This window comes from Epinephelus fuscoguttatus, linkage group LG19, assembly GCF_011397635.1.
Source record: "Epinephelus fuscoguttatus linkage group LG19, E.fuscoguttatus.final_Chr_v1".
NCBI classification, from domain to species: domain Eukaryota; kingdom Metazoa; phylum Chordata; class Actinopteri; order Perciformes; family Serranidae; genus Epinephelus; species Epinephelus fuscoguttatus.
The window spans coordinates 39,212,347-39,238,753 of record NC_064770.1 but is presented as its reverse complement, the minus strand read 5'-3'; the positions used below and the strand labels follow the sequence as shown (position 1 = coordinate 39,238,753).

At 44.1% G+C, this 26,407-nt stretch overlaps 1 protein-coding gene across 2 annotated transcripts in view; it reads left to right on the top strand.

Moving 5' to 3' along the window:
- The first annotated feature begins 375 nt into the window (after window positions 1-375).
- The window catches only part of LOC125879279 (serine/threonine-protein kinase BRSK2-like), a 40,453-nt gene continuing 14,421 nt past the window's right edge, over window positions 376-26,407 (top strand). For both annotated transcript variants that reach the window (XM_049561044.1, XM_049561043.1), the window contains exons 1-13: window positions 376-1,910; window positions 4,482-4,576; window positions 7,477-7,562; window positions 8,062-8,202; window positions 10,172-10,288; window positions 10,920-10,953; window positions 11,048-11,116; window positions 13,084-13,230; window positions 18,442-18,473; window positions 18,583-18,747; window positions 22,795-22,892; window positions 23,023-23,173; window positions 25,686-25,746. In XM_049561044.1, the coding sequence (XP_049417001.1) occupies window positions 1,823-1,910; window positions 4,482-4,576; window positions 7,477-7,562; window positions 8,062-8,202; window positions 10,172-10,288; window positions 10,920-10,953; window positions 11,048-11,116; window positions 13,084-13,230; window positions 18,442-18,473; window positions 18,583-18,747; window positions 22,795-22,892; window positions 23,023-23,173; window positions 25,686-25,746 (1,284 nt within the window). In that variant the 5' untranslated portion in view covers window positions 376-1,822. The remainder of the gene's footprint in view (window positions 1,911-4,481; window positions 4,577-7,476; window positions 7,563-8,061; window positions 8,203-10,171; window positions 10,289-10,919; window positions 10,954-11,047; window positions 11,117-13,083; window positions 13,231-18,441; window positions 18,474-18,582; window positions 18,748-22,794; window positions 22,893-23,022; window positions 23,174-25,685; window positions 25,747-26,407) is intronic.

Genomic DNA, 26,407 nt, shown 5'->3' with positions numbered 1-26,407 from the left:
GTCTTTTATTTCCTCAGTTTTTATAAACCAAAGTGTTTTTATCAGTTGTTGTTTTCATCTCTTGTCTGTTTTATATATTTACATGTAAAGCACTTTGTAACTCTGTTTTCAGAAGCGTGTTATATTGAGAAATGATTATTACACAGCTGTCATGTCACAGTAATTTACTGTAAATATGACACAGTCAGTTACTGTGAAAGTGATGCACCAAGTCGCCAGTAATTTACTGTGACTCTACAGTCAGATATTTTACAGTTTATATTCTCCCTTGGACCTGATCTTCTGGAGTCTGACTTGGTGTTGGTGTCCTGATATGTTTCTTCTCACAGACAGTCTCATCATGTGGGATCTGCTGTAGTAAAACAGGGTGGCGGCGGCACAGAGTCAGGGAGGAGGGGTGGGGAGGGGAGAGGGACCCGGATGCTGATGCTGACCGATGAGGAGAAGGAAGCTCGAGAGAGGGAGGAGGAGGAGGAGGAGGAGTGTGAGAGGTGGGGGAAAAAAAGAGAAAGAGAAACGGGGGTGTTACGGGCAGCAGTGGAAGTGAAGAGGCCATCCCGTCAGTGATGGACACTCCTGTGGCTGCGGACAAGTTCTGACGACCTGAACCTCTGCAGAGCCAGTTTTATTTTTTATTATCGTTTGAATAATTAGTGCGGGAGACAGGAGGCGGGAGGAGATGCGGTGATATCATGAGCAGAGCCGGCCAGGGAGACAGAAAGAGAGACAGAGAGGAAGAGAAGGAGGGAGGAAGAGGGCGCACGGGGAGGAGAGGCGGGGAGTCGGCTGCCACCAGGCCAGCTGAGGATGCTTGTTGTTTCCACAAACGGGATTAATCACCGGGCCGAGCGCTGATCCTCCTGCCGCACATCGAGCACCTCTCCCGGCTGCAGCTGTCCCGGCCGAGGGCGCGTTCCGTCTGCGTGTCTGGGGCCGGTCTGCCGGAGGCTGTTTGCCTTTTTACATGCTCTCCCCCCTCTTCCTCTATTTCCTGATGCAGGGCCGGGGAGGGGTGAGCCAAAGTGTGCACCGGATATTGGAAAACCCATTCTTCTTGCTGATGCTGTTGTGATAATAGATTATTATCTGGACAACGACGCATCTGCACAGAAAGGCAGATCCTGAGCGAAGCAGGCCTGGCTTTGAGGAGCGAGGAGAAGGGGAATGTTTGAGCCTGGGAGGATGATGGAAACATTTTTGGACGGCAGCAGCAGCAGCAGAGAGGAGGGGGGTCCCTGATATCGATCAGAGAATGGATTCAATCAGGGCATTCTGACTTGGGATATTTGAGACTCAGCTCTTACAGAAATCAATCCGTGGCAAATGTAGCCTTCCTGCCCGGGTCTGAATGAGATCTTTCTTTTCTGCTCCACTTTTGGCCAGCTGCATAAGCTACACGGGATCAATCAGCTTTAAACGACTGTTATTTATAGCAGGGGGTGGGTTGGATGTGACTGTATCTCCCATCACTGGCACCGGTCAAACCTCACGCGTCCTCCTCGCTCTCATCTTTTCTACCTTCCCTCTGAGTGATGCTGCTTTCTGTGCTGTGCTGACAGAGACACACGCCGGGACAGACTTTATTCTAGGCCTTACAGAGTGGAAACTGGGCCGGTTCTCACTCCCAGCACGGACCTGGCCGCATGACAAACAAGTGCATGGGAGTAGCCTGCTGGGCCCGGCTTTAGATCACGACCAGTCCTCCGCACCTCTCCTCTCCTCTCCGCCGCCTGTGATGTGCGTTACGGCATTACGCACGGAGCAGGAGCCACCGCGATCTTGATCTGCCTTATATCAGGAAGAGAATTTCACCTCGGGAAGGATGAGCAGCAAGGAGCTGACGGTGGGCCAGTCCAGCCAGTATGTGGGGCCTTACCGGCTGGAGAAGACCCTCGGGAAGGGACAGACAGGTAGGAACCTCCTGAATTACCCGGCACAGCGAGCAGGACGTCTGCACGGTGCATCAGCTGATTTCAGCAGTCAGGATCAATTTAATACATGATGTGCTCATGTTTCCACCCGTCTCAGGGGTGCAGGCTCCAGACTCTTAGATTTAATGTCCTATAAGACTTTTGCAAGTTTATTTCTAACCAGATTTTAAAAGTAATATTTGGACAGTCATCTTCTTCTTACAGCAGCATTGCAGGGAATGTGGAGGTCAGTTGGGTGGTCCCATGCACAGGTTGGGTTTATGTTGGAATATGCTTATCAGAGTGAGACAGGGTTAATCTACGGCACATTTTAACAACAGGTAAGTAAAGTGTTGGGTTTAAAGATTTGTAACCTGAGAACTGTGTAAGAGCCTGACTCATTTTGCCAAAAAGAAATTAAAACATGAACTAGATCAAATGTTTGTGGCAACTAAGACCTAAAAATTTCAAATTTTAAGGTGATTTCATCAACCATTGTTTGTTCAGGGAAAAATGACTGAGCATTAAGCTCCTTTACAGCAATGTCCTGAGATCACATTCAATGGGCTGGAAGGATACAAATATATAATTGTAATAAAGTGATCTTAATGATTTAATGACTTTTAAGGCCTGCTATTGAATAAATTAAGACCTTGTAAGGACCTGCAGATGCCCTGATCTTGTAAGCCCTTTTATCTCCCATGGTTTTATTCTGCCACCATCTCCCTGAAGGATCTCCTTAAATAAACCCAGTCGCCAGAAATTTTTTTTTTGTGTCTGTTTCTGCAAAACTCGAATACGTTACATTTGTGCATTATTATGTCGTGGGTACGTTGAAACTTTCTTAACCACAATGCTGTGGTTAACACAAGGTTATGGTTAGAAAAAGATCATTTTGGCTTAAAATTGGTTTTGGTGGCACAATCCCGGCAGGAAACAGCAATGTCTGGGTAAAAACCAACACCAATTTGTTGATTTTGGTCACAAAATACCCACATTTGGGCCTAAAAAGCCAGTGGAAACACACTGACAGGTTGCTACAAAACATTCATGTTTGAAGCCTGAAGAACCACTGGAAAAGCACTGATGGTTCGCTACAAAACACCTTCCTATGAAGCCTGAAAAGTCCCTGGAAACACAGCAGTGTGTTGCAACAGAACACCCACGTTGGGACCCTGAAAAGATGCCAGAAAAACACAGACTGGTTGCTACAATAACCCCACACTTGAAGGCTAACACTGGAAAAACAGTGATGACTCGCCAAAAAACACATTTGGAGCTTGAAAAGCTGCTGGAAAGACACCGACAGGTTGCTACAAAATACCCACATTTTGAGCTTAAAAAGCCACTCGAAAAACACAAACAGGTTGCTACAAAACACCTAAGTTTGGAGCCTAAAAAGCCACTCGAAAAACACAAACAGGTTGCTACAAAACACCTAAGTTTGGAGCCTAAAATGTCACTTGAAAACACTGACAGTTTGCTTGAAAATACCCATGGTTGTACCTTTAAATGCAGCTGGAAAAACACTGAAAAGTTGCTACAAAACACTCGTGTGGAGCCTACAAGCTGCTTGAAAAATACTGCCCTCTACAAAACACCTGCGTTTGGATCCTAAAAAGCTGCTGGAAACACACTGACAGGTTGCTCCAAAACATTCAAGTTTGGAGCCTAAAGAGCCACTGGAAAAGCACTGATGGTCGCTACAAAACACCTTCGTTTGGAGCCTGAAAAGTCCCTGGAAACACAGCAATGGGTTGCTACAGAACACCCACGTTGGGACCCTGAAAAGCTGCCAGAAAAACACAGACAGGTTGCTACAAAAGACCAATATTTGAAGGCTAACAAGACGATGGAAAAACAATGATGACTCACCACAAAAAAGCTTAAAAAGCCCCTTGAAAAACACAGACAGATTGCTACAAAAGACCCACATTTGAAGGCTAACAAGACGATGGAAAAACAGTGATGACTCACCACAAAAAAGCTTAAAAAGCCACTCGAAAAACAAAGACAGGTTGCTACAAAACACCAAAGATCGGAGCTTAAAAAACCACAGTACGAACCAACAACCTAACAACCAAACGTTAGGTTGCTCCAAGTCACCAACAGGTCGATAAAATTCATCCACATTTGAAGCCTAAAAAGCAGCTGCAAAAACACTGACAGCCATCTTGCCTTGGTGTAACGCCATCCACCATCCCCTCCACCTCCTGATGACAAAATCAGTTCATATATTACGTCACTTTAGAAACGTCGATATGACGCACATGAATGTGACGTATTAGTGGTTTGCAGAAACGTACAATGCCAACATTTTCCTCTGGCGACTGGGCTGACTAGAATTCATCACAGGGGAATATTTTTTTCACTACATGTGGAGGGAGGAGACATCACAGCAGGGCTTTTAACAAATAATCCAATCTGTCTTTTTGTGAGCAGAGTTTGGTCAGTGCTTGTGACAGTGTCAGTAAAGCTTTTTGAATTATTTATGACATCCCTTCCTTCCTGTTTTCACGCTGCATGATGATTGTGATATTCCAACAGTTTCTCCCTCTGTGTGTCTTTCAGGACTGGTGAAGTTGGGCGTCCACTGTATAACAGGACAGAAGGTGGCCATAAAGATTGTCAACAGAGAGAAACTCTCTGAATCCGTTCTAATGAAGGTACGATACTTCTGATTGACCTCATCCACTTGTCCATCTGTCTCCGAGCTGAATCCACTCTGTCTGTAATCACTACCACTTTCATTATGGTAACTGCGAGGCTCAAATCATGTCAGCTTGCACCCTCCAGCCGGCAGAAATAGCAACAGAAATGGAGTCTTTATTTTAGTCAAGAAAAGCCCGTCTGTGTGTGGGCACTGCCTCTATATACCGAACAATAGAGATGATTTCATTCTGCTAATTAAGCCCTCTGATGAAAGCTGCTGCAGCTGAAACACACTGGACTGAAACAAGATTGAAATAGCTTTTTCATGTTGGCGTTTCTAATGTGGCTGATTACGTTCTCTTTTTAAGATACAGCAGGTTACAGCATTAAAACTTCGGGCATGAGGATGTGCTGTGTGTCAAGGTGTCAAACAAAATATCTCAGCATATTTGAACATAATTTAGAGATATGTGTGTATTTGACCAGATTTCTTGTGATGACAAATGCAGGTGACAAGTGCAGAAATAAATGTCGTTTGCACCCTTCATCCCCTGGAAATGCCACCAGTCCCCGGTCATCTGGTTCATACAGTATTGCTCATTTGTATTGCTTTGGAAAGCTGCCCGTTGCCTCCTCGGGGTGCAAACTGCCAGTAACCGCATTACTGTGCTGCTGTGTGCTTTAGCTTCAGCTGGGAAGGTCAGCGAAAGCACGTTTAACTCCAAGCTTTTTCCTGTTGACACTCCAAACGTGGCTTTTAGCTTCCTGCTCTGCAGGGCACCAACACAGAGGAGAAACATGACAAGTCTGTGAACATGTTTCTGATAGATGTTGCCCATTTTTCATCCTCTCATATACACTTCAGCCCTGTTTACACCTGGTATTAACATGTAACTGGATCTCAATTTGACAGTACAGGTGTGAATGCACCAATGTGTCCTCATTGCATCTTGAGATCCGATCTCTCAGACTATATTTGGAGGTGGTCTGAGCTGCAAATGGCCACATTCTTTCAGCAGTGTGTATGCGAATGTCCTCTGGGGCACACTGAAGGGTCGCCTACTCAACTGAAGTCCATTGCACAGGCGGAAATACGGACTCAAAACGCAGTTGGGCGATGAAAAAGCAGCCACAGTCGGAGCCTAAAAGCTGCTGAAAAAATACAGATGGTTGCTACAGAACACCCATCTTTGGAGCCTAACAAGACGATGGTAATACAGCGATGACTCGCTATAAAACATGTTTAGAGCTTAAAAAGTTGCTGGAACAATGTTGACGGATCTCTACAAATCACCCTTGATTGGAGCCTAAATAGCCACGAGAACACTGGCAGGTTAGTGGTTTGCAGAAATGTACAATTCCAACATTTTCCTCTGGCGACTGGGCTGACTAAAATTCATCATTTCTTTTCACTACATGATGAAGAAGAAGACTTCACAGCGGGGCTTTTACTCGTTCATGCACCAAAGACATCGTTTTAAAGTGATACATCACAAGTCAAACATCTTGGGCGTTTTGGTTTGCCCTAAAAATGCCAAGGGACAGACTCGGTCTGTGTTGGTTTGATTTTGCCCACGCGGCAAGATCTTTGCAAACTACTTCTTCACTGGAAGTGCACTTCTTATTCCTCTTTTCATTTATTTGCACCGCAAGTGCAATGCCACCTCCGGCAGGTAAAATAGCAACACATTTGCAAACAGAAATGATGTATGTGTTTATTTGCATATAGAGCGGGGAAGTGAGATCGGATCACATGTGGTCACTAAAGACGCATGTGGAGACGCATTCAAGTCTTAAAGGAAATGGCCACTTTAGAATGAAAACACAGACAGTACTTACTGACCCTCATGCCGACAAGAAGTCCAGTGTAGTTTTTTAATCCACAAAACTCGTTTGGGGTGTCGGAGGATAACAGCTAGCCGGAGTAATAGCTACACTTGAAGTGCACGGAACCCACATTTTGAAAATGTAATAAAACTCCGCTAATACATTTCAAAAACGTCTGAACGGCTCGTCCATCGTAATCCAAGTGCCCTGAAGCCACAGCATGCAAAACTGACTTGAAAAGACGTAATTTACTCCACTTTTATTGCATCATTTCTCACCGTGGTCAGTTAGCCTGCCCTGCAGGAGTGCTGTGTTTACATGGCAACTCGCACGAGACTAAGATTAAGAGCTGCATGTTTTTTAATTTGGATTTTTGCTCTGTGTTGCTGCCTGTCTCGGCCAGGACACTCTTGAAAAAGAGATTTTCTATTTCAAGAGTTTTTTCCTGGTAAAATAAAGGTTAAATTAATAAAATTTAAAAAATAATTTACTGTCCCTGTTTGTGGCGGCTGATCTCGTCATCTGCTCAGAGGGCAAGGAGCTTCTAGACTTCATTGTTTTCCCAATTTGCGGACATTTTTGGCCGCTATTCTTCTTTAAGTTAGCTGCTAACTGCTATCACCTACCTCTTAAATTTCCCACAATGGGTCATATGCGTAACACGTCGTCAAAACATCACACCTGAGCCGCCCGTGATCCCGTCCTGCCTTTCATACAGGCATCGTCTTGGCGCTGTTACTACCTCTGATACCAGCTTAAGGGCGAGACAACTCTGTCCCCCATTCTGCGATCATACCTTTTTTACAGAACAGCAAGGCGGAATAAGAGTGCGAAATTCCCGCCTTGATGAGCAGTGTGAAAGGGGCATACAGCTGCGTTTGTTACCATAATGACTTGTTTCTGTCACTAAATAATTTGACTGTAACATTTAACATTTGACCAAACTCTGCCTTTACACTGACTTCCCTCCCTCTCCACCTCACGTCATATTTACCTTCCTCTTCCTCCTGACATTTTAACCTCCGTCATTGTTAACCTCGTCCTCCTCTTTTCTCTCCCTTCAACCCCTCCCCCTCTGTCCATCCAGGTGGAGAGAGAAATAGCTATTCTTAAACTAATAGAGCACCCTCACGTTCTGAAGCTGCATGATGTCTATGAGAATAACAAATACCTGTGAGTATCTCTTCATCTTCCTTTCTGCTGACGTTTTTTTAATCTTTCTGCCAGAACAGAAACAACCTTGAGTCTGAATCTGAAAGGTAAAAGAGGTTCTGTAAAACAAAACTGAGATTAATAACCACATGACGTGGACAGTAGAGAAGCTTATGAGTCCCCCAGTCCCAAATGGTTCCCTTACAGACTTGTCAGGTTAGCTCTTAACCTGATGGAGAATTAAGACACCACTTCCCCTCACGTGAACACGCAAAACCAGGGGAAGCACCAAGACAAGGGCTAAGGGGAAGAAATGGAATTGATCCTAAGTCTGTAAGGGCTTACGGCTTGAGTCAAGGAGTCTGTACGGGATCCATTTGGGATTGGGGGAGTGTGTGTTTGAGTTTTTATGTTTGGAAGAAGCATCCATGACTTTAAAGGAAGAACATGTTCCTGTGACCAATGATCCTTTTCTCTCCTCACCTGTCCTCATCTCTCTGCCCTCCTGTCTCCTGGTCAGGTACCTGGTTTTGGAGCATGTGTCCGGCGGAGAGTTATTTGACTACCTGGTGAAGAAGGGCAGGCTGACCCCCAAAGAGGCCAGGAAGTTCTTCAGACAAATCATCTCTGCCCTCGACTTCTGCCACAGTCACTCCATATGGTCTGTGAGAGGATAGTGACCTCAAGGCCCGCCCCTTTTTTGTTTCATTTACACTTTTGTGTCTAAACTTCTCGTCGCTATTTCAGGTGTTTGTGTTGACGTCTGTTTCTGCATTGATTTGCAGTGCTGTGCATGAACACGCTAAAAGAGCGCATTTAATGAGCAAACTCAACCACACGTAACCGTTTGCAACTATTTAACGTGAATGTGGACGTGATTCACTCTCAGGATAGCGAAGGACGTTCAGGCTCCGTGTTTTACGGCACCTTGCATGCCGGTGTTGTGCTGAAGCCAGTTGTCCCATCAATAAGGTCTAGCCTTCCTAAATGTGAACCAAACCTTCTCCTTTGCCTGACTATGGAGGGGGACGCTAAGCATTTATACAATAGGGACGCCATTGGACGGCTCGGAAAAGACACAACACCTGTATAACTGGTGCAACTGTCAGTTCACATACACAGCTACTGCTGAAACCAGTTCTTATGAATACTTGAAGGAGTTTTATGAACAAATCACCATCAAAGACAACAAGTTAAAGTGCCAGTGAAGTTAAGGTTTTTGGCTCAGAATATGAGAAAAGGATAACGGCCTTTTTACCATCTTTACCAAGAGTGTCTCTCCGTTAGTTTGGTGCTACAGTATTTACACTGAATCATTCAGCATAACGTTTGCCAACCTTTGTTATCTCTGCCATTACAGATAAGTTAATGAAGCTAAGCTCCAGAAGTTAACGTTAGCTTAACTAGAGCCCTTTGGACAACAGCTAACAATGATGTACCATCACCAAAGTACAAAACTAGAACAAAATAGGCTAATGAACTCCCAGCAAACAAGGTGACATGATGAACAACGCAGCTAGGAGCTAACGTTAGGCTAACTTTAGCTAACGTTAGCTAGAGATGTTAAAGATAACTTTATATTTCTTTGCAGCAAAGTGACAATATGTTGCCTCAAACACAATGTTGACTTACCTTAGAACAGATGTAGACATCATTGTTAATCTTATTCACGTTGAGTTGATGTTGTGGTCTAACGTTACCACACAACTTTATCCAAAGGAGACACTTTTCTCGCTTGAGATGTGGTTTAAAGTGTAAAAATACACCTGGTCGCCCAGCCTCTCAGGATACCTTGTGTCAGAGTTGCATGTACCCCATGCACACCGTTTGACCATTTTTAAACTTCAAATCTCAGAAAAAGCTCATAAAACCCAACAAACTGACTTTCTGTAATGCATTTCAATGGACGTCCAGGCAGAGAATGTCCCAGTGTATGGGAATGGCTATACGCACTGTGATTGGCTCATCACGTTTGAGGGCGGGGCTTAGCCATAGGTCAATTGTTCCTGCTGGGTACTAAAAAACAAGCCCAAAACATCAGCCACATGAGCGACAAATTTGAAATGACAAATGAAGTTGAAGCATCCAACCAGTCCTGGGTAACATCTGCAAGTAACTGATGAACATAAGATTTTATTTTAAAAACTGGAAAAATAACTGTAAACTGATTTATTTTTTGGGACAGTGAACTATGAATGTGAACTAGTTTAATCTGTGTGAACTTTGAGGTAGCTCTTTTACAATGTGATCGTGCACAACACTGCATTTTGTTTCCCCCTAACCTTAAAAGATGTTTTGATAACATAGTTTTCGTCAACGCTTAACCTCGACTCACACTTTACCCTAATCCATGACCAAACTGAAAACTGCAAAATGCAAGTGTTTGCCCTTGAAGATGCAGTTATTACAACATTAAAACCAGGACACACATGAGCACATTCTGTTCACTACACAGTAGGCTAGATCTTTAACCTTCTAAAATGTTAACATGTCCTGTTGGCGTCAACCAAGAGTACGAACAAGTTTAGATTAGAGTTAGTGTCTGTTTATTGTCTGGAAAAAGACTCAAGTACTGTCACTGAGCGTGTGTGTGTGTGTGTGTGTGTGTGTGTGTGTGTGTGTGTGTCCAGTCACAGAGACCTGAAGCCTGAGAATCTTCTCCTGGATGAGAAGAACAACATCAGGATAGCTGACTTCGGCATGGCCTCGCTACAAGTCGGGGACAGCCTGTTGGAAACCAGTTGCGGGTGAGTGCTGGGTCAGAAGGGGTTAAAATGAGCTTGTAAAGGGACATTTCAGATCTTTTGAAGTGGGGTTATATGAGGTGCTTATCCATAGTCAGCGTACAGCAGATGGCGGTCAGCATGCTCCCAGTTTGGAGAAGCATGCAGGAGTACCGCCACAGAAGCGGAGCGATGTACAGCTGTGGATGGGGACAGCAGCAGAGCATATTTTAAGCCCCTCCCCCACAAAAACCCACCAACATCCAAATTCTGTCTTTAGTGGGAAAGGTTACGATTGACATTAATTCCCAGGACAGGTTAAGTATCATCTTGTGTTGTAAATGAACTACAAAGATGTGAAACTGGTGATAAACACAAAGTGTGCACAACATTATGAGCGTCCACTTGCTGCTGCTCTTCTTTTTACATCATCGATGGCTCTGTTCACGAGAAGCTTTTCAGGAGGAACGTGGATTTAACAGATAGAATTAGTAAGAGATTGTAGCTCTCACCTGGATTCACCTGTTCGGTCGGTGACTCTCAGAGCAGGTTGTTGTGCTCTCACTGCAGTGTTTTCACATGAATCATCACGAGTGTCCCTCACCTGTGTGTCTCTAGTTAAATCACTTAGTAACAGCTTTTTCTTTCTCCGTAGATCTCCACATTACGCCTGCCCAGAGGTCATCAGGGTATGTTACTCTCCTCTCAGCGTGTATGTGTGTGTGTGTGTGTGTGTGTGTGTGTGTTTGGATGTCTAACACCACCCTGTTCTTTGTGTTTCAGGGTGAAAAGTACGACGGTCGCAGGGCAGATGTTTGGAGTTGTGGAGTCATCCTCTTTGCTCTTCTTGTGGTAGGAAGATCCATTTCTTTCTTCTTTTTCCAGTTTTCACCAGCTTTTTCTGTGGAAGCAAATAAGAGACATGAATATTGAAATTTTAACAGTCACACAACACTGTATATTAAAATTTAAACAACACTGAATCCACAGCAAGGAAATATTTTACTTTGAAAACCATGTATCTGAATTTATTTATTTATTTATGAATTTACCTCTTTGAAAATATAGTGTGAAATTTCTGTATTTGAAATTTTAAAATCTGAAATTAAATATTTTTTCAAAGTTTACAAAATCCAAAAGTTTCAGAATTAAAAACTAAATGTAAATGAAATATCATTTTACATTAATAGCATTGAAATATTTTACTTTGAAAACCATGTGTATGAATTTATTTGTAAATTTACCTATTTCAAATTTAAATAGAAAATTTCTTGATTTGCAATTTGAAAGGCTGAAATTAAATGTGTTTTTTCAAAGTGAACAAAAATCCAAAATTCAAGTTTCAGAATTTGAATAAATAAATAAATAAATAGATAAATAAAAAATATCATTTTACATTAAATTTGAAGTAATTAAATATTTTTCTTTGGCACCCATGTGTCTGAATGTATTTGTTTTGAATCTACCCCTTTGAAATTATGATGTGACATTTTTGATTTGCAGTTTCAAAAGCTGAAATAGATTTTTTTCTTCCAAGTTCACAAAAATCCTAAACTGAAGTTTCAGAATTTAAATAAATAAGTAAAATATCATTTCATATGAAATTCATAGCATTGGCATATTTTACTTTGAAAACCATGTATTTTAATTTATTTTCTCTGAAATTTCCTTTTTTAAAATTATAACGACATTTTTTTTTTTCATTGTTTATGAATTTTAGATCCAAAAATTGATTTAGGTTACTTAAATTTGATTAGTCAAACTCAGATCTAAAAAGTTGAAAGAAATTTAAGGAGAATATTGGTCAAATTTGATTGGTTAAAATATTCTGGCTTGATTGCCTATCCTGTCTTGGATACGCTGGATGTTGCTATTTAATTTTTTTTTCTTGAATGTTTAGATCTGAATTTGACCAATCAAATTTGAGCAACTTCAATCTATTTTTTTTTAAATTTGCTTTATTTTTTAAAATTTAAAAAGAGAGAAAAGTCATGTTTTACTTTGAAAGAGGAAATAAGGCAAATACACGGTTTTCAGAGTAAAATATTTCACTGCTGTTGTTTCAACGGTGTTTAAATTTCAACATCAAGTAATTAGTTACTGTAAAAATTCAAATACTTTGGTCTCATTCTTGCCTCCATACTCTCTGCCCTTTGACTCTACAGAACAATAATCATATTGAACCTCACTCAGTCGTCTCTCAGCTCAGACTGTCGGGATTAAATCTTAAAGGTACCTTGTGGAGCTTCTGGCAGCCTGGAGCGATGTTGTGATGAGCTGGTCACCATTTTGTTTATATCTTGTGCTCTGCTGACGAAGTAGTAGGATGCACAAGTGCGTGGGTGACGCCGGCTTTACACTTTTCCACTGAATGACAGTTGGCGGCGTTAACCTGCCAAGAAGTGAAGCAGTGAGAAAAAGACTGCCTGGAAACAGAGATGTAAAATCACACGTTTGTGAAGCCTTAAATATACATACAGTGTTTTTCTGTGAGACATAACACAAAGATACAGCAGCGTTTGTCTCCGAGAAGATCCACAGGGTGCCTTTAAAGGAATATTTTGACAAATGAGTGTCTCAACAGCTCACGTTACATCTTGTTTGTTTAATCCTTAAATGTAGTAAAACTGTGAATCGTCATTTTACACCTGTGTTGTTGTACAAACAAGATAAAACATGTTAATTATTGAGCTTTAAAGGTGCTGCAGGGCAGATTTTTGATGCTATGTGGTGCTACTTGCATAAATTAGTAATAATATTATTTTATCTTTTTGTAACTCTGTTTTATCTTCTCTCCATCTTCCCCCGTCCCTTCCCAGGGTGCCTTGCCCTTTGACCATGATAACCTGCGGCAGCTTCTAGAGAAAGTGAAGAGCGGGGTGTTCCACATGCCTCACTTTATACCTCCCGACTGCCAAGCGTTGCTCAAAGGAATGATAGAAGTCAACTCTGATAAGAGACTCACGGTGAGCAGGGAGGGACTGTGGGGCTAAAACACCAGCTAATGGAAACGGTCTTTAAATCATATAAGTGATAAATATTTTCAACTATAGAAAATTAAATCTCTGACGCCGTCAGCTATCGGTCTGATTATGATTTAGCCTCTGGAGGCAGCGGCTGATATTTCAGGGTTTCCAATTGTAGCCAGCAGGTATCCATGCCAAGACTTTATCTTCTGAGCTTCTGACATTTCAGTTCATCTCTACAGTCAGGACCACTTTAGTCAAAGAAAACTTTATTTCCATTTGCAGTATTATATTTGGTGGTATGGCTCTGTTCTGGGGCCCCTCTGCCCTTCCATGCGCATATGTGGAAAGCCTAAGGTGGAGAGAGCACACCTCTCTGCCCTTCCACAGGCTAACAAGGAAAGCCTGAGACAGGGAGAGCAGCAGCAAAGACCCCTGGGAACAGAACAGAGCAGCATCAATGACAAACAGAAATGACATTAATAGCACAGCATGAAAAGGAGGAGCTGGGGTGGAGGCAGGTTGCAAAGCAGCTTGCAGAGGAAGCAGCAACAGTAGGCAGGCCAGAGCAGTTTAAATATGGCGCCCTGAAAGAGATTCGCCGGTTGGTTGCATAGAAAGGAATCATGTGATCTATCAGCTGACTCCCTTCATCAATCAGCTGATCCATCAGAGAAGCATTTCGACCAAAGCGTTCCACCTCTTTTGCTCTCCACATGAAACTCTTACCTGCAGGCAATCAAAGCTCGCTCAAACGTGATTGGTCAACACTACTCCGACTACTAACAGAAACACTTTTGATGCCAAAATCTTGTCCTGATGCTTCTGCATTCTTGTGCAGATCTCTGTCTATAGAGATTACAGCTGGCAACATAGCAGTGCACTGATGAGATATGAAATTGGAGTCTCCAGTAAAGATCAATCAAAATCAATGTTTGCCAAAAATATTAAACATTGAGGCTGTTGTTTTGGCTCATGTCGGTCAGTGGGAGGAGAGGAAGAGGTATGACGTGGCAAAACCAACCATGACTAAGCAACTCAAGCTTTTTTGCTGATGGTGTATTTCTCTTGGTGAATATCTCACAGAAAAGTGTGACCAGCGTAGCTCATAGATTTTAATAGATTTAGATTTTTTTTAAACCAGATACCGGATGCCAAGATGGGGCCTGTTCATTCCAGTGGAGTTGTTTATCTGGTGCAATTGTACCTTCCAGGTTTACTTCCTCAGTAGCACAGCAGGGTTTCTCCAGCTGGCCCAGCCCACAAGTTACATTGTGATGACATCAGGGATTTTTAAATTGCTTTTCTTTCAGGTATTGCAAACACTCTGGTGCAGGTTAGGTTGTGAAACAATTGTCAGACATGTCACTAAAACAAACTTTTATTTAAGAAATAAATACATACATAAGTGTCGGAATTATAATCCAAACACACGTCAAGTTGCACTGACATCTGTCTGCAGGGTCTTTGGTTTGCCTTCCCCCTTTAAAGGGGCGCAGCCTTGGCGTTTTGTGAAATACCCACATGTGCCGGCTGTGTCTATAAATGAGAACCTTTTTTAGTGCATCTGTTTGAAATAAAGGATCCACTAGCCCCTTTCACACTGCCAGATTTTCAGCGAATGTTGGGCTGTTTTGCCGGCAAGGTGCGAGTGTTTAGACACACAGAGCCGGATTGGCGAGTTGATCCGAGGTGCCCAATTTTCCGCCTCGTAGGGTAGACATATTGGTGGAACCTTTTTAGTTTCAATAGACCAAGGTGGCCTTCTGCAACGCGAGGAGCTGTTGATGACTTGTGGGAGGGGCTGTTGATGACTTGTGGGAGGAGCTGTTGATGACTTGTGGGAGGGGCTGTTGATGACTTGTGGGAGGAGCTGTTGATGACGCCGCACGTGCGAGCCACTGGCGGTGGATAAACAGGAAACAGCTGATAGCAGGAATTAGCGAGCAGCTAGTAGCAAGAGGGAAACACAAACCTGACAGACACTGTAAAGATGAGCAGCTGGGGAGACAAGGAATTGCGCGCCCTCCTTGTCCTCGCAAACGAAGAGGCCATTAACCGTCAGATGACGGGGACGGTGAAGAACGGGCCGACTTATGAGAGAATCACCGAAGGACTGACCAGCCGCGGCTTCCCTCCCACGTCACTGTTTACGTCACACGCTGAGCTACACGTTTTGTTACTTGCTCACGCCCCCCATTGCCCCGAAAAAGGCACATTCTGTATAAACAAAAGTAGGTAGGCGGCATTTTGCTGCACTCCCCGATTTTGTTTTTATACTGCCAATGCTGAAAAAAGACTGATTGGGCTTTCCTGCAAATTTGCACAATTCCTGTTTAAAAAGGGCTTCTGTTTAGAAGATGAATAAGCATGTGGAGGGTTGAATCTGCCTCTGTTATCTGCGTATGAATGGAGGAGCAGCAGTAACTCAGGCAGGCAGGGCTGAGCCAACAGTAACCGCTCACATTGCAGCACATCAGTTTCCACAGCACATGAAGCATGAATGAGACATTTAGGAGGGAGGAAAGAAAAGACCGAGCCTCTGGCTTTGCTTCGAGATGTGACAGAAATCGACCCTGACATGAGACCTTACCGAGGGAAGAGGAGGGAGAGGAGGAAGGTGGAAAGAGGGAACGAGCCTGAGGTGTTGCTTAAAGGCAGGAGAGGAGTCATGACAGGACTCAGAGGCAAGTCAGCGGTTATTTGGAGATGAGGCTCATGGAGGCCGAGATGTAGGAAGGGGGATGCACGTATGGACGGGTCGAGTGGCTGTAAAGAGGGGTGAGGGTGAAGAGACGAGGACATGTCTTCCTTTTCACCTAAACACCAGCTCCTGAGAGCTCGGCTTGTAAAGAGACCGGCAGCTCAGAGGGAGCTGGAGGGGAGAGGCTGAGTGACTGAATGACTGAGTGACTGAGTGAATGAAAGAAATTCCACTGCACTCAGGATTTAAAGAGTCTCTGGGATGAAGCAGGCGTGTGGAGTGGAAATGAATTCATGCTGAAGAGGCAGAGGGACGGAGACAGCTGTGATAATGTGGTTTGCAGAGACTGCTGACAGAGAGAAAGCCTGCATGGTCAGTTAGTCATTCAGCTACAACAGAGCAGATTTAATCAAAGCTGTGGCTTCGTCTGATGAGCTGTTGATTAATGGAGCCTGAAACCAGGTCAGACTGTCTTTCTCTCTGTCTCTGGCTGTCTGTCTGTCTTGTTGCCTCCATGGAAACCAGCTTCCATGTAAGGAGACAGATTTTAATCCAGCTGGAACATCAGGAGCGTCTTTATTTCCCCTTCTTCATCATATTTACATCAGTTAGGAAACAGGAAGTGTCTCTGTGCTGCATACAGGACTTTATAAGTTAACAAATGCAGAGCTCTCACTGGCTGCATACAGCTGCTTCCTCTCTGCACACAGTGTTCGCAGCAGGCCCACTTATAACTTTCTACACGCTTGCAGAACTGCAGCTGCTCTGTTTCTCCAACCCCAAGAGATACAGCGCAGTATTGATGCAGTGGCTACCGCTGGAATGCAGAGGGGACATCTACAGAGTGTATGACGTACTGGGAGCAGGGGCGTAGGGTTTTTTAACTTTGGGGAGGCGACATATATTACATGGAAGATCTGAGGGTCCTCCCCCAGAAACTTTTCACTATCTAAGGTCCCGATTGCACAGAAAGGTGCACTGCCCTGTTTTTTTGGTTAAACTAAATACTGGTGGCTGAAATGAGTTTCCTCTGTAGGGTGTCTGGGCTCAGCCTTAGAGATAGGGGGAGGAGTCAGACATCTGGAGGGAGCTCGGAGTAGAGCCGCTGCTCCTTCATGTTAAAAGGGGTCAGTTGAGGTGGTTCAACATCTGATCAGGATCCTTCTGTGCACCTCCCATTAGAGGTGTTCTGGGTACGTCCCACTGGTAGGAGGCCCCGGGGCAGACCCAGAACACACTGGAGGGATTATATATCTCATCTCGCCTGGGAACACCTCGGGGTCCTCCAGGAGGAGCTGGAAAGTGTTGCTGGGGAGAGGGACGTCTGGGGTGCTTTGCTCGACCTGGCCTTGGATAAGCAGTTGAAAATGGATGGCTGGATAGCACCTCATCACCTCCTCACCCTAACCTTCCGGTGTAACCAATCTACCATTTGTTTATCCTGCAGTGATCAGTGTGTAGCTGCTGCCATGTTGAGGCAGAGGGTGCTGTCTGTAGCTCTGGTTGAGGGTGAGAGGCTGTCAGCAGATAAACAGAGATCTGTGTGGGTACATGAGACCCTAAAAAAGAGGCTGGATCATGGGGAGTACCACCAGTTGGTCCAGGAGCTTCTCCTCCATCATGGACGTTTACAGGCAGATTTTAGGATGACTCAGGGGCAGTTTGACAACCTGCTGTCTATCATCAGGCCGTATAGCTCTGGGTATCCAGCAACTACTACCACCAGTTTCTCCTCCATTGTTTACCAACTGTAAACATGTTGTCATGACCGCCACAGAAGCCCCGCCTCTCAAATCATCCCATTGGACAATGGGTAAAAAGCTGAGATGACATGGGGCACTATTCCGCTCTGAGTTGTAGATTTTTCAACTCACTTCAGAGCGCTCCGGCAAAACGCCAGGCGCTGAAAGTGCAGAAACATGAGGCTCGTAGCAACGCAAAAAAAGTGTGGAAAAAAAAGAAGTATTCTCATTAAAAACTGTTACAAAAGTCGCCTCCAGCTGCTGAAACACTTTCTGTGTGATCAGGGCCTAAAACTTAATTTTCTGCATCAGTTTATGATAAAAATGTGTCACGTTACTTCCTGCTTCAACCGTATATAGTTGCGTCATCTTCCTTCCATTTTTTGGAAAATTATAACCTTTTCTTTTGATGTTTCACGCTGCCATCGACTGCTTTACCGGAGGCACTGTTGTGTTTATGAGTCACGTTTTAGCAGTCTGTCAGAATATATTAAAAGCCCTTTGCTACTTTAATGTTTTTATCGGAGGGGACAAATGCACGTGTTCTAAATATCGAGGGGGACGTGTCTCCTGCCTTCCCCCAAAATCTTCTTTTCCTGGGATTAAGAAAGTGAAAAAAGCAGTCTGCAGCCACGCAGAGAGCTCTGTGAGGCTGCTGCAGTTTCACTTTTTGTTGATGTATAATTTTAGGGTTAAATCAGCTGAAAAAATGGGAAACTTTGTTTTCACCAGTGCCATAATGTCATCTTCTATTTTCGATTACAGCTAGAAGCAATACAGAAACACCCCTGGTACCAGTAAGTACACTGTTCTTACCTACTTTGCGTTTCTCTGTTTTCTTCTCATGCTCCTAAATTTCCCGTCGTCACACTCTCACTTTAATCACGGTGACCTCTTTCCTCTCAGGGGTGGTCGTAACGAGCCTTGCCCGGAGCAGCCGCCTCCTCGCCGGGTGTGTGTGAAGAGGATCCTGTCCCTAACAGACCTGGACCCTGACGTCCTGGAGAGCATGTACTCGTTAGGCTGCTTCAGAGACCGGGTCAAACTCACACAGGACCTTACAAGTGAGGAGTGAGTAAATATAACCCATCAAACATTTCCACTTCCAAGAGATGGTAACACGTCACTGAGCACCACTGTACAGGAGTTTATCACCTGTTGAGTCCTCATTAAACTGGAAGAACAGATGTGTCAGAGGACGACATACAGATGTGCAACGTGTTGATGCATGCTGGGAAAAAAGCAGAACTGTGTGCAGGCCTGATATTTCCTAATTTAATTGTCAAGGCGACATGGCCTGCAGCGAGGCAGTGTTTTTTAGACAGCACAAAGGCCACGTGCCTGAACATCAAGGCATTTAGATTTGACTTAAAGGGATAGTGCACCCAAAAATGTAAATGCAGCCATTATCTACTCACCCATATGCCGAGGGAGGCTCAGGTGAAGTTTTAGAGTCCTCACATCACTTGCAGAGATCCAAGGGGAGAGGAGGTAGCAACACAACTCCACCTAATGGAGGCTGACGGCGCCCCAGATTCAAATGTCCAAAAACACATCATTGAAACCACAAAATATCTCCATACTGCTCGTCCGTAGTGATCCAAGTGTCCTGAAGCCCCAACATAAAAAGTTGTTTGGAAAAACCTCATTTGAACTCTGTTTTTAGCCTCATTGTAGCCTGTAGCTCTGACTGCCTCTCTGGGCACCGCGCTCACGTGTGTGCGAGACCAGCGAAAGCACGTGAACACACATGAATGCAGTGCCCATGTCTTACGGTCTCGCGCAAGCACGCACACATGAGCGCGGTGCACAGAGAGGCAGTCAGAGCTACAGGCTACAACTAATCCTTTCTGTTCAATTACAAATTCAATTGGGCCGGATTGTAAAACCAGAAAATGTGGATGGGTCAGACATTTTCAGCAGCGAGTGACCTACTGAAAACTTTTTTAAAAACTCTTGATAATGATGAATATTAAAGAAATGCAAATTAACACAGTAAAAGTTGTAATTTATTTATTTAGTTTACTATTTTTATTTGAATTAAAAATAATGTGTGTCACATATCTGACCGAGGAACATCACATAATGCAGAAACAGAATAAAAAAGAGCTATCAGTGCATAACAAGTGGCATTAGCAATAAGTTATATCACACTCACTATCTGCCAGCATCTCACACACACACACACACACACACACACACACACACACACACACACACAGGCACACAGCTCACATCCTCACATTTTCCTTTGAGATCAAGTGTTTTATACAGTCACTGGCAGCAACAGTCATGTTTACAACAGCAAAGTCACGATATAAACTCAGTAATGTCTCAGTGGAAACAGACCTAACATGTCAATGAAATAAATATTCCTCCTGACATCACAACACTGAGTGAAGAAAGTAAAATTATCTCAGCATGGAGAACACAAACATCAGTGTCAGTCATTCATCCTGCTCTCTGAGGACACTCACTGTCTGCAGGTCGCTGCCTCAGGTACAGATACAGTGTTAGCCTACACACACACAGCTTTCATTTAGTTTGTCTTTAACACTTTGCTGTAGTGCGATGTGCTTGTGTCGACCGCGATTGTAGACCATAGTTGCGGTGAATGAGAGACTGTGGACAGAGCAGATTGAAATATGGCTTTCTACGTGCTGATCAAATGTATTGATAAAGTATTGGCTTTTTACTGGTGACGGTTTTATTACACTTTCTCACAGTAGTGCGTAGTTGTCGTCAATGACAATAATTCCCACCAGGCAGCGCGAGGAACGCAACAATGAAAAATATGTAAAGTAAGCGACAAAGCAAGTAGCGTAATTTTGCATCATACCCTTACTTGTATATATAATCGGACCGTCAGTGATTAATGTGCTCCGTGATAGCCAATCAGAATTGAGATCCTCTGAGGACGTGTGACGCTGAGATGTACCGGTGAAGTTCATTCAGCAGTTTCTTGCACGTATGATGCCAATTACTCATCAGTATGAAGCGAGTCAACACAAAGTATTCTAGCATTTAAACTAAGTGGTTTAGTCTGCGCCGCATTAGGATTTGTCTTTAAACACAGCTAGAGCTGAGTGAGTGACTCCTAATGCAGCTGGAGCGTCAGCGTACACCGTCATGTCTTCCCCCAAGAACTGAAAACCAGGGTTCCAAAAGGGAAAAGACAGACAGAAAGGAAAGGGACTTTGTAAATGCTGTTTGACCAGAGAGGTAGGATGGGGGGGGGGGGGCACAAAAACTGCTTATGCACAAGGCCCAAAATTTGGTGCTACGCCCCTGCCTGGAGGTGAGAACAGGCTGACTCTGATCCACTTAATCTTCCAACAGTGCTCTGAAGTTACAAACAGTCCAGTTTGTTCCAGCTCTGACGCTCAGAGTGACGATTTACAAACACACCCGACCGCTGACCAGTCAGGTACATGTATTGATGTTGTGTTGCCGGGGCGGAGTTGACAGGAGTGGGCAGAGAGGCAGAGCGGGAAAATAAAATCAAACTCTGAGGTCACCGAGGCCGCTGGGCTTATGATTTTCAGAGGGGTATCGAGGGCAGACGGAGGGGCAGCCCGGGTCATGGCTGTGCCCTGAGTTTGTGTGTGGTTAAATTAATTTCTCTCTCAGCGTGTCGCCGCCTCTCGTTGTCTTTTCTGTCTGATTGTGGTCAGTTAATTACTGACATCATTAATCTGCCTGCGACGGCAGGAACAAGAGCTGCAGCATCAACAATGGCTCTTGTATCTCTCCTCAGTCACCGGCTGTGTCTCGTCTCTCTGACTGAAGGCCTCGCACACTGAGTCTGCTCTTTAATCCATCATCCAAAAAGAAACGTTACACACAGAAGCCTTTCACACTGATTCTGATGCTTTCATTGTTCTGTTCGCAACACGTGACAAAATGCAAAGACACATTTCCTCCTCTGCCTCTCTCCACTGGAGTCACCTATCTGACTGACATCACTTCCTCCCTGTCTTTCTTCTGGCACCACAGCTGCATGAAGGGGCGGAGCTGTCCACATCCTCCTCCTCTTCATCATCATCCACCTGAATATCACTATCCGACCTGTTGAAAGCTTTGAAATGACTCTGTGCGCCCTGTTCCTCTGTCTTGTCTCAGCTGTCAAGCAAACGTCTCTTAAGGCTCTGACGGAGGCGAAAAAATCTGTTCAGAAAATTTTAACGATGGACGAAAGTTTCAGACTCAGTGTGCAAACATGACTGACACAACGTGAGGGCGTATTTATTTGTAGATGTGCGACAATTTTGGGTGAAAAAAATGGACTCAGTGTGCAAAGGCTTTAACTGATGAGGTTTCTCACTCCCTGCAGCAGCAGCAGCAGCGTTTTAGTGTCTTTCAGCTCTCATCATAAACTTTAGCAGCCACAGTGAAGGAGGCAGCTGCTGTCAGTGATAACTCTGGACTCTACCTGAGCAGCAGCAAACAGCAGACAAAGTTAGCGACCAGCTGGTGAACACAGTGGAGCAGTTAGCAGCTACAGAGACAGATAATTCCTCTAAGGATTAACTAAAACCAGAGCTTAAAGGAGACGAAGTACTGGACTTAAATTTGCTGTTTTTTAGGGGTGGAAATCACCAGAGGACCCACAATATTATTGCGACACTGTGATGTGCTGAGTATTAAGATTAAATATATTGTGATTTACTACCTAAAGGAAAACTTTGTCAACATCGGTTTTACCTCATAAGATAAAGTTTTCATGGCAGCACCCATGTTAGAAGTCTGTTACATTCATGTGCTGCATTTTGCAGGAGGTCTGCAGTGTTTGTTTCAGTATGACTTTGGTGTCCTGCTCTAGTTTGGAGAGCTGATGCCCTCTGTGTGGAGTTTGCATGATAGTGATAGTCTGGCGACCTGTCCAGGGTGAACCCCGCCTCTCGCCCAATAACCAGTACCAGGATAAGTGGTTACAGAAGACGGATGAATGACCTGACTGGACCATTATCTACATGTGAACTTGCTGCAGCTGCATCTGTCAGGAGATCTGTGACCCTGACGAGCCTCTTGTCTTTCTGTATTCTGTGAGTCTGTCAGCAGAAAGCTGTCCGTCTGTCTCGTCTCCGTCTGACCTTCAGTTTCTGTGTCTCTCTGCAGGGAGAACCAGGAGAAGATGATCTACTACCTCCTGTTGGACAGGAAGGAGCGCTACCCCAGCTGTGAAGACGAGGATCTGCCGCCCAGGAATGACCTGGGTGAGAACAACAAGACAGCTTTCCCTTTGTCTCTGAACCTGCACTTTTACCGTCAAAAAATTCACCCAAATGTCCAAATATCAGATGTAATTAATCATATTTTCCGTGTTTTTTCTTACATATATTTTAGACCCTCCCAGGAAGCGTGTGGACTCCCCGATGCTGACGCGTCACGGCCGCTGTCGTCCAGAGAGGAAGAGCCTGGAGGTCCTCAGTGTCACAGAGCAGGGGTCTCCCACCCCACCTCGCAGGGCTCTGGACACTAATGCACACAGCCAGAGGTACGAAGCAGCACCGACACTGAAGTTATATCTGCATCACAACAACAAGAGGGAATCAAATGTTCAATAACAAACTCAACCTGAGGATTAGATTCGTGAAGTACAGCATTTTTTAAAAACATGTCAGTGTGAGTGAAATGGTCCTGCAGTGAATGTGTCACAGTGGGACTAACACACCCAGATCATGTGACTCCTGCATGTATACAGTCAATCAGACCCAAACTGGCCGAGGCGCTCTGAGCATGCTCCACAGTTTCTGCCCCGGGCTTTGACCCGGAAGTCCAATAGCATTAAATGTGTAAGAGAAGAAGAAGCCGGTAACAACATGGAGAAATCTACATCCAGAGCCGTGACTTTTTGGACGGACCAAATGTACAGAGCTGTAAAGTTGTCCACCATGGTAGCAGTTAGCTGCTAGCTAACCGTAGCTAACTTGTTTGTCCATTGTTTGGTCTGTGACGCAATAGGTCAACAGGAAAAAGGTCCAATACTAACAAGCTGAAAGGGGGCATATCTCCACCTATCGTAGAGGAGTCGCACATACTTGGCTCAATAAATGGATTCCCCTCCCGTGCTTGTGTACTAACTGAGCTGTTACAGTCGCTCGACTTTACTGTGCATGGAAACGTTGTGAGTGAAGAGTTCTTATAGAATATCTTGATGGAACCTCTTAAAGTGAATCTGAGTTTTTCCAGTTTAATTTGCTGCTTAACATCTTTGATCAATGTAAGTGGGAGGTTGAGCCTGTTTCCAGTTCAATACAATTAATCTGTGTGCTTAAAGGGTTATGAACCCTACCACAGAGGAAGTAAGTCCTCTGAAAGGACTATCCTCTCCCAGTACCCCAAATATAGCCAACGCTGCATCAGGTTTTTACTGCATGTCCCAGGATATCAGACAAAACTGGATAGTCTCGGGCACAGACAGAACATGAGATTCCCCACAACGGTCACACAGAGGTTCTAGATACGTTTTAGAAAGCTTGACCTTTAAAAGATGGAGACGATGCAACACCCTGAACTCTACGAGTCCATGCCTGGTGCAGATACATGCTGAGTGCACACCCTTCTGTGCTCCTGTCCATTGCTGCTCCGGGGATCAGTAAATCTAAGACTATCTAACTCATTAGACATATAGGTACAGATACATGATATTACTTCCCTCGACGAAGGATCAATAGAAAACAAAAGTTCCATCTGGGTGCTGTCAGGTGCACTGGGAACGGTCTTTGTATTGAATCTAGGACGGTTGCGAATTTATCGAAATCAGAAGAAGTGGGATTGAGGCGGATTGAATTTATTGTGCAGTAGTTCAAAAGAGGGAACTGTCAATAATATAAAGATCTTTCGTTTTTAGAATGCCATTACAAGTGCATAATTAAAAGGAGCTATCTGACACTGAGTGTGTTTACATGGACAGTTTAATTCCCTTTTCATTTGGAATGAAAGTTCATTCCTATTAACAGTGATCTTGTAAACACCTAATTCAGAATGAAAATGGCCAATGCGATTGAAAACTCAATCCGATGTAAGGAGCTGGAATATTCCGTTTCTAATTCCCAATGAAAGAATTTCTCGCACTTGTATACACTCATTCCTCTTTAAGTTCATTCCAGTCTTTCGGCACATGCTCGTTTCCTTGCCCTTCTGGCGCCATGACGTATATAGCGTGCATAGCAACGGGCTGAGATAGAGCAGTCGGACTCGTTGCACTCACTGGTTTCCATTCGCCACAGCACGGTCTTCTACCTCCCTTCTTCGACCTCCTACCTCCCTTCTCCTCCTCAACAGACAAAGCATTAGCAGAACAAGGTTGTTGTCGTACTGCTGCTTCAAGAATATAAGCAAAACAAGCTCTAAGAACAGTGGCGTCAAGCATTTTCTTCCGGTAAACATAAACACGTAACATCCGCCCCGCCACCTATCCGATCAGAAACCTTCCCTGCCCCAAACCTTGCGCAGACCCGAAGATTTAATTCCGAATGATTTCATTCAGATTTATTTCATTCTGAATGAGAAGCCATCATGTTACCACACCCTGTGAGAGACAAAAATGGCGGTTTGCGCGTAGAGGAGCAAAGAAAGAATTCCCATGCCATCCAAAATGCAGTCTTATTTTAGTCCAGATTTTAAGGGACTGTCTTGCAACAGGATTAGAGTTAGCAAATTCCCATGGTAAAGGAAGGAAAGAGAGGTAGGACTACAGGAGGCCTGCTCAGTCTGCAGCCATGCAGATTGGTCGTTTGGTTCAAAATCCTCACCCTAGTAAGAGAGAGTTCGCACATCACAGGCCCAAGACTGAAAATTAAATCTCATGCTTCTGATCTGTGCTGGTCTTTGTAAAAAAAAACCTTTCTAATTCTAGGGGGTGTAAAGTAAAATAAAATGACTGATTTCTTGATGTAGTTGTCTTAAAAACAGTGTCTTACTCCCAGTGAACTAAAGCATACTTTATGGTTGTTGCACCTGAAGGTCTCATTCACCTCCATGTCTTCTGTTGTTGTCTTCTAAAGGTCTCGTTCAGTCAGCGGAGCGTCCACAGGTCTGTCCTCCAGTCCTCTCAGCAGTCCCAGGGTAAGAGCTTCCCTCTGTTCAACTGTCTCCAGCTGTTCGTTGTTGCTTCGCTGAATCAGTCTGAAATATGCAAAGTGAAAAATCACGGTTTGACGTGTTCTCTAGAGATTAACAGTTTTGATGAAACAGCCTACACGCTTTAAAATTAATCTGCCATCCTGTTGTTGTAAGAACCTGTGAGATTTTGAAGTCACACAGTTACATCACATACCTGCTTTCTCCCAAATAATCCCGCCCGTTTTAATCTCCCTGTGTCTGCTCTGTGAAATGTGCTGTTCTGTACTTTACATCACATAATCTGACTAAATGATTACTCTCATGAGAGCGAGGGATCGGCTCTGAAAGCTGCAGTAATGTGCACCATTCACTCATGTTTATCATCTGTTGTTTTAAACTACATCAGATGTTAAACCTTGCAGCAGCAGGGTCAAATGCATTTGTACATATATACTGTGCGGTGATCTCGGAGATATTTTTCCATGTTTTGTGTCTAAGTGAGGAGTAGTGTTGAGAGAGAGCGCTGCAGCCTGCAGCAGTGAAACAGACTGCGGTGTAACCACATGTTTACACCACCATTGTACGTCTACTATAAGTGTTTGTTTTGTCACTGACAGGCTCAAATTGTTATTCTGCCAACAGGTTATGGAAAGGATCCCGACAG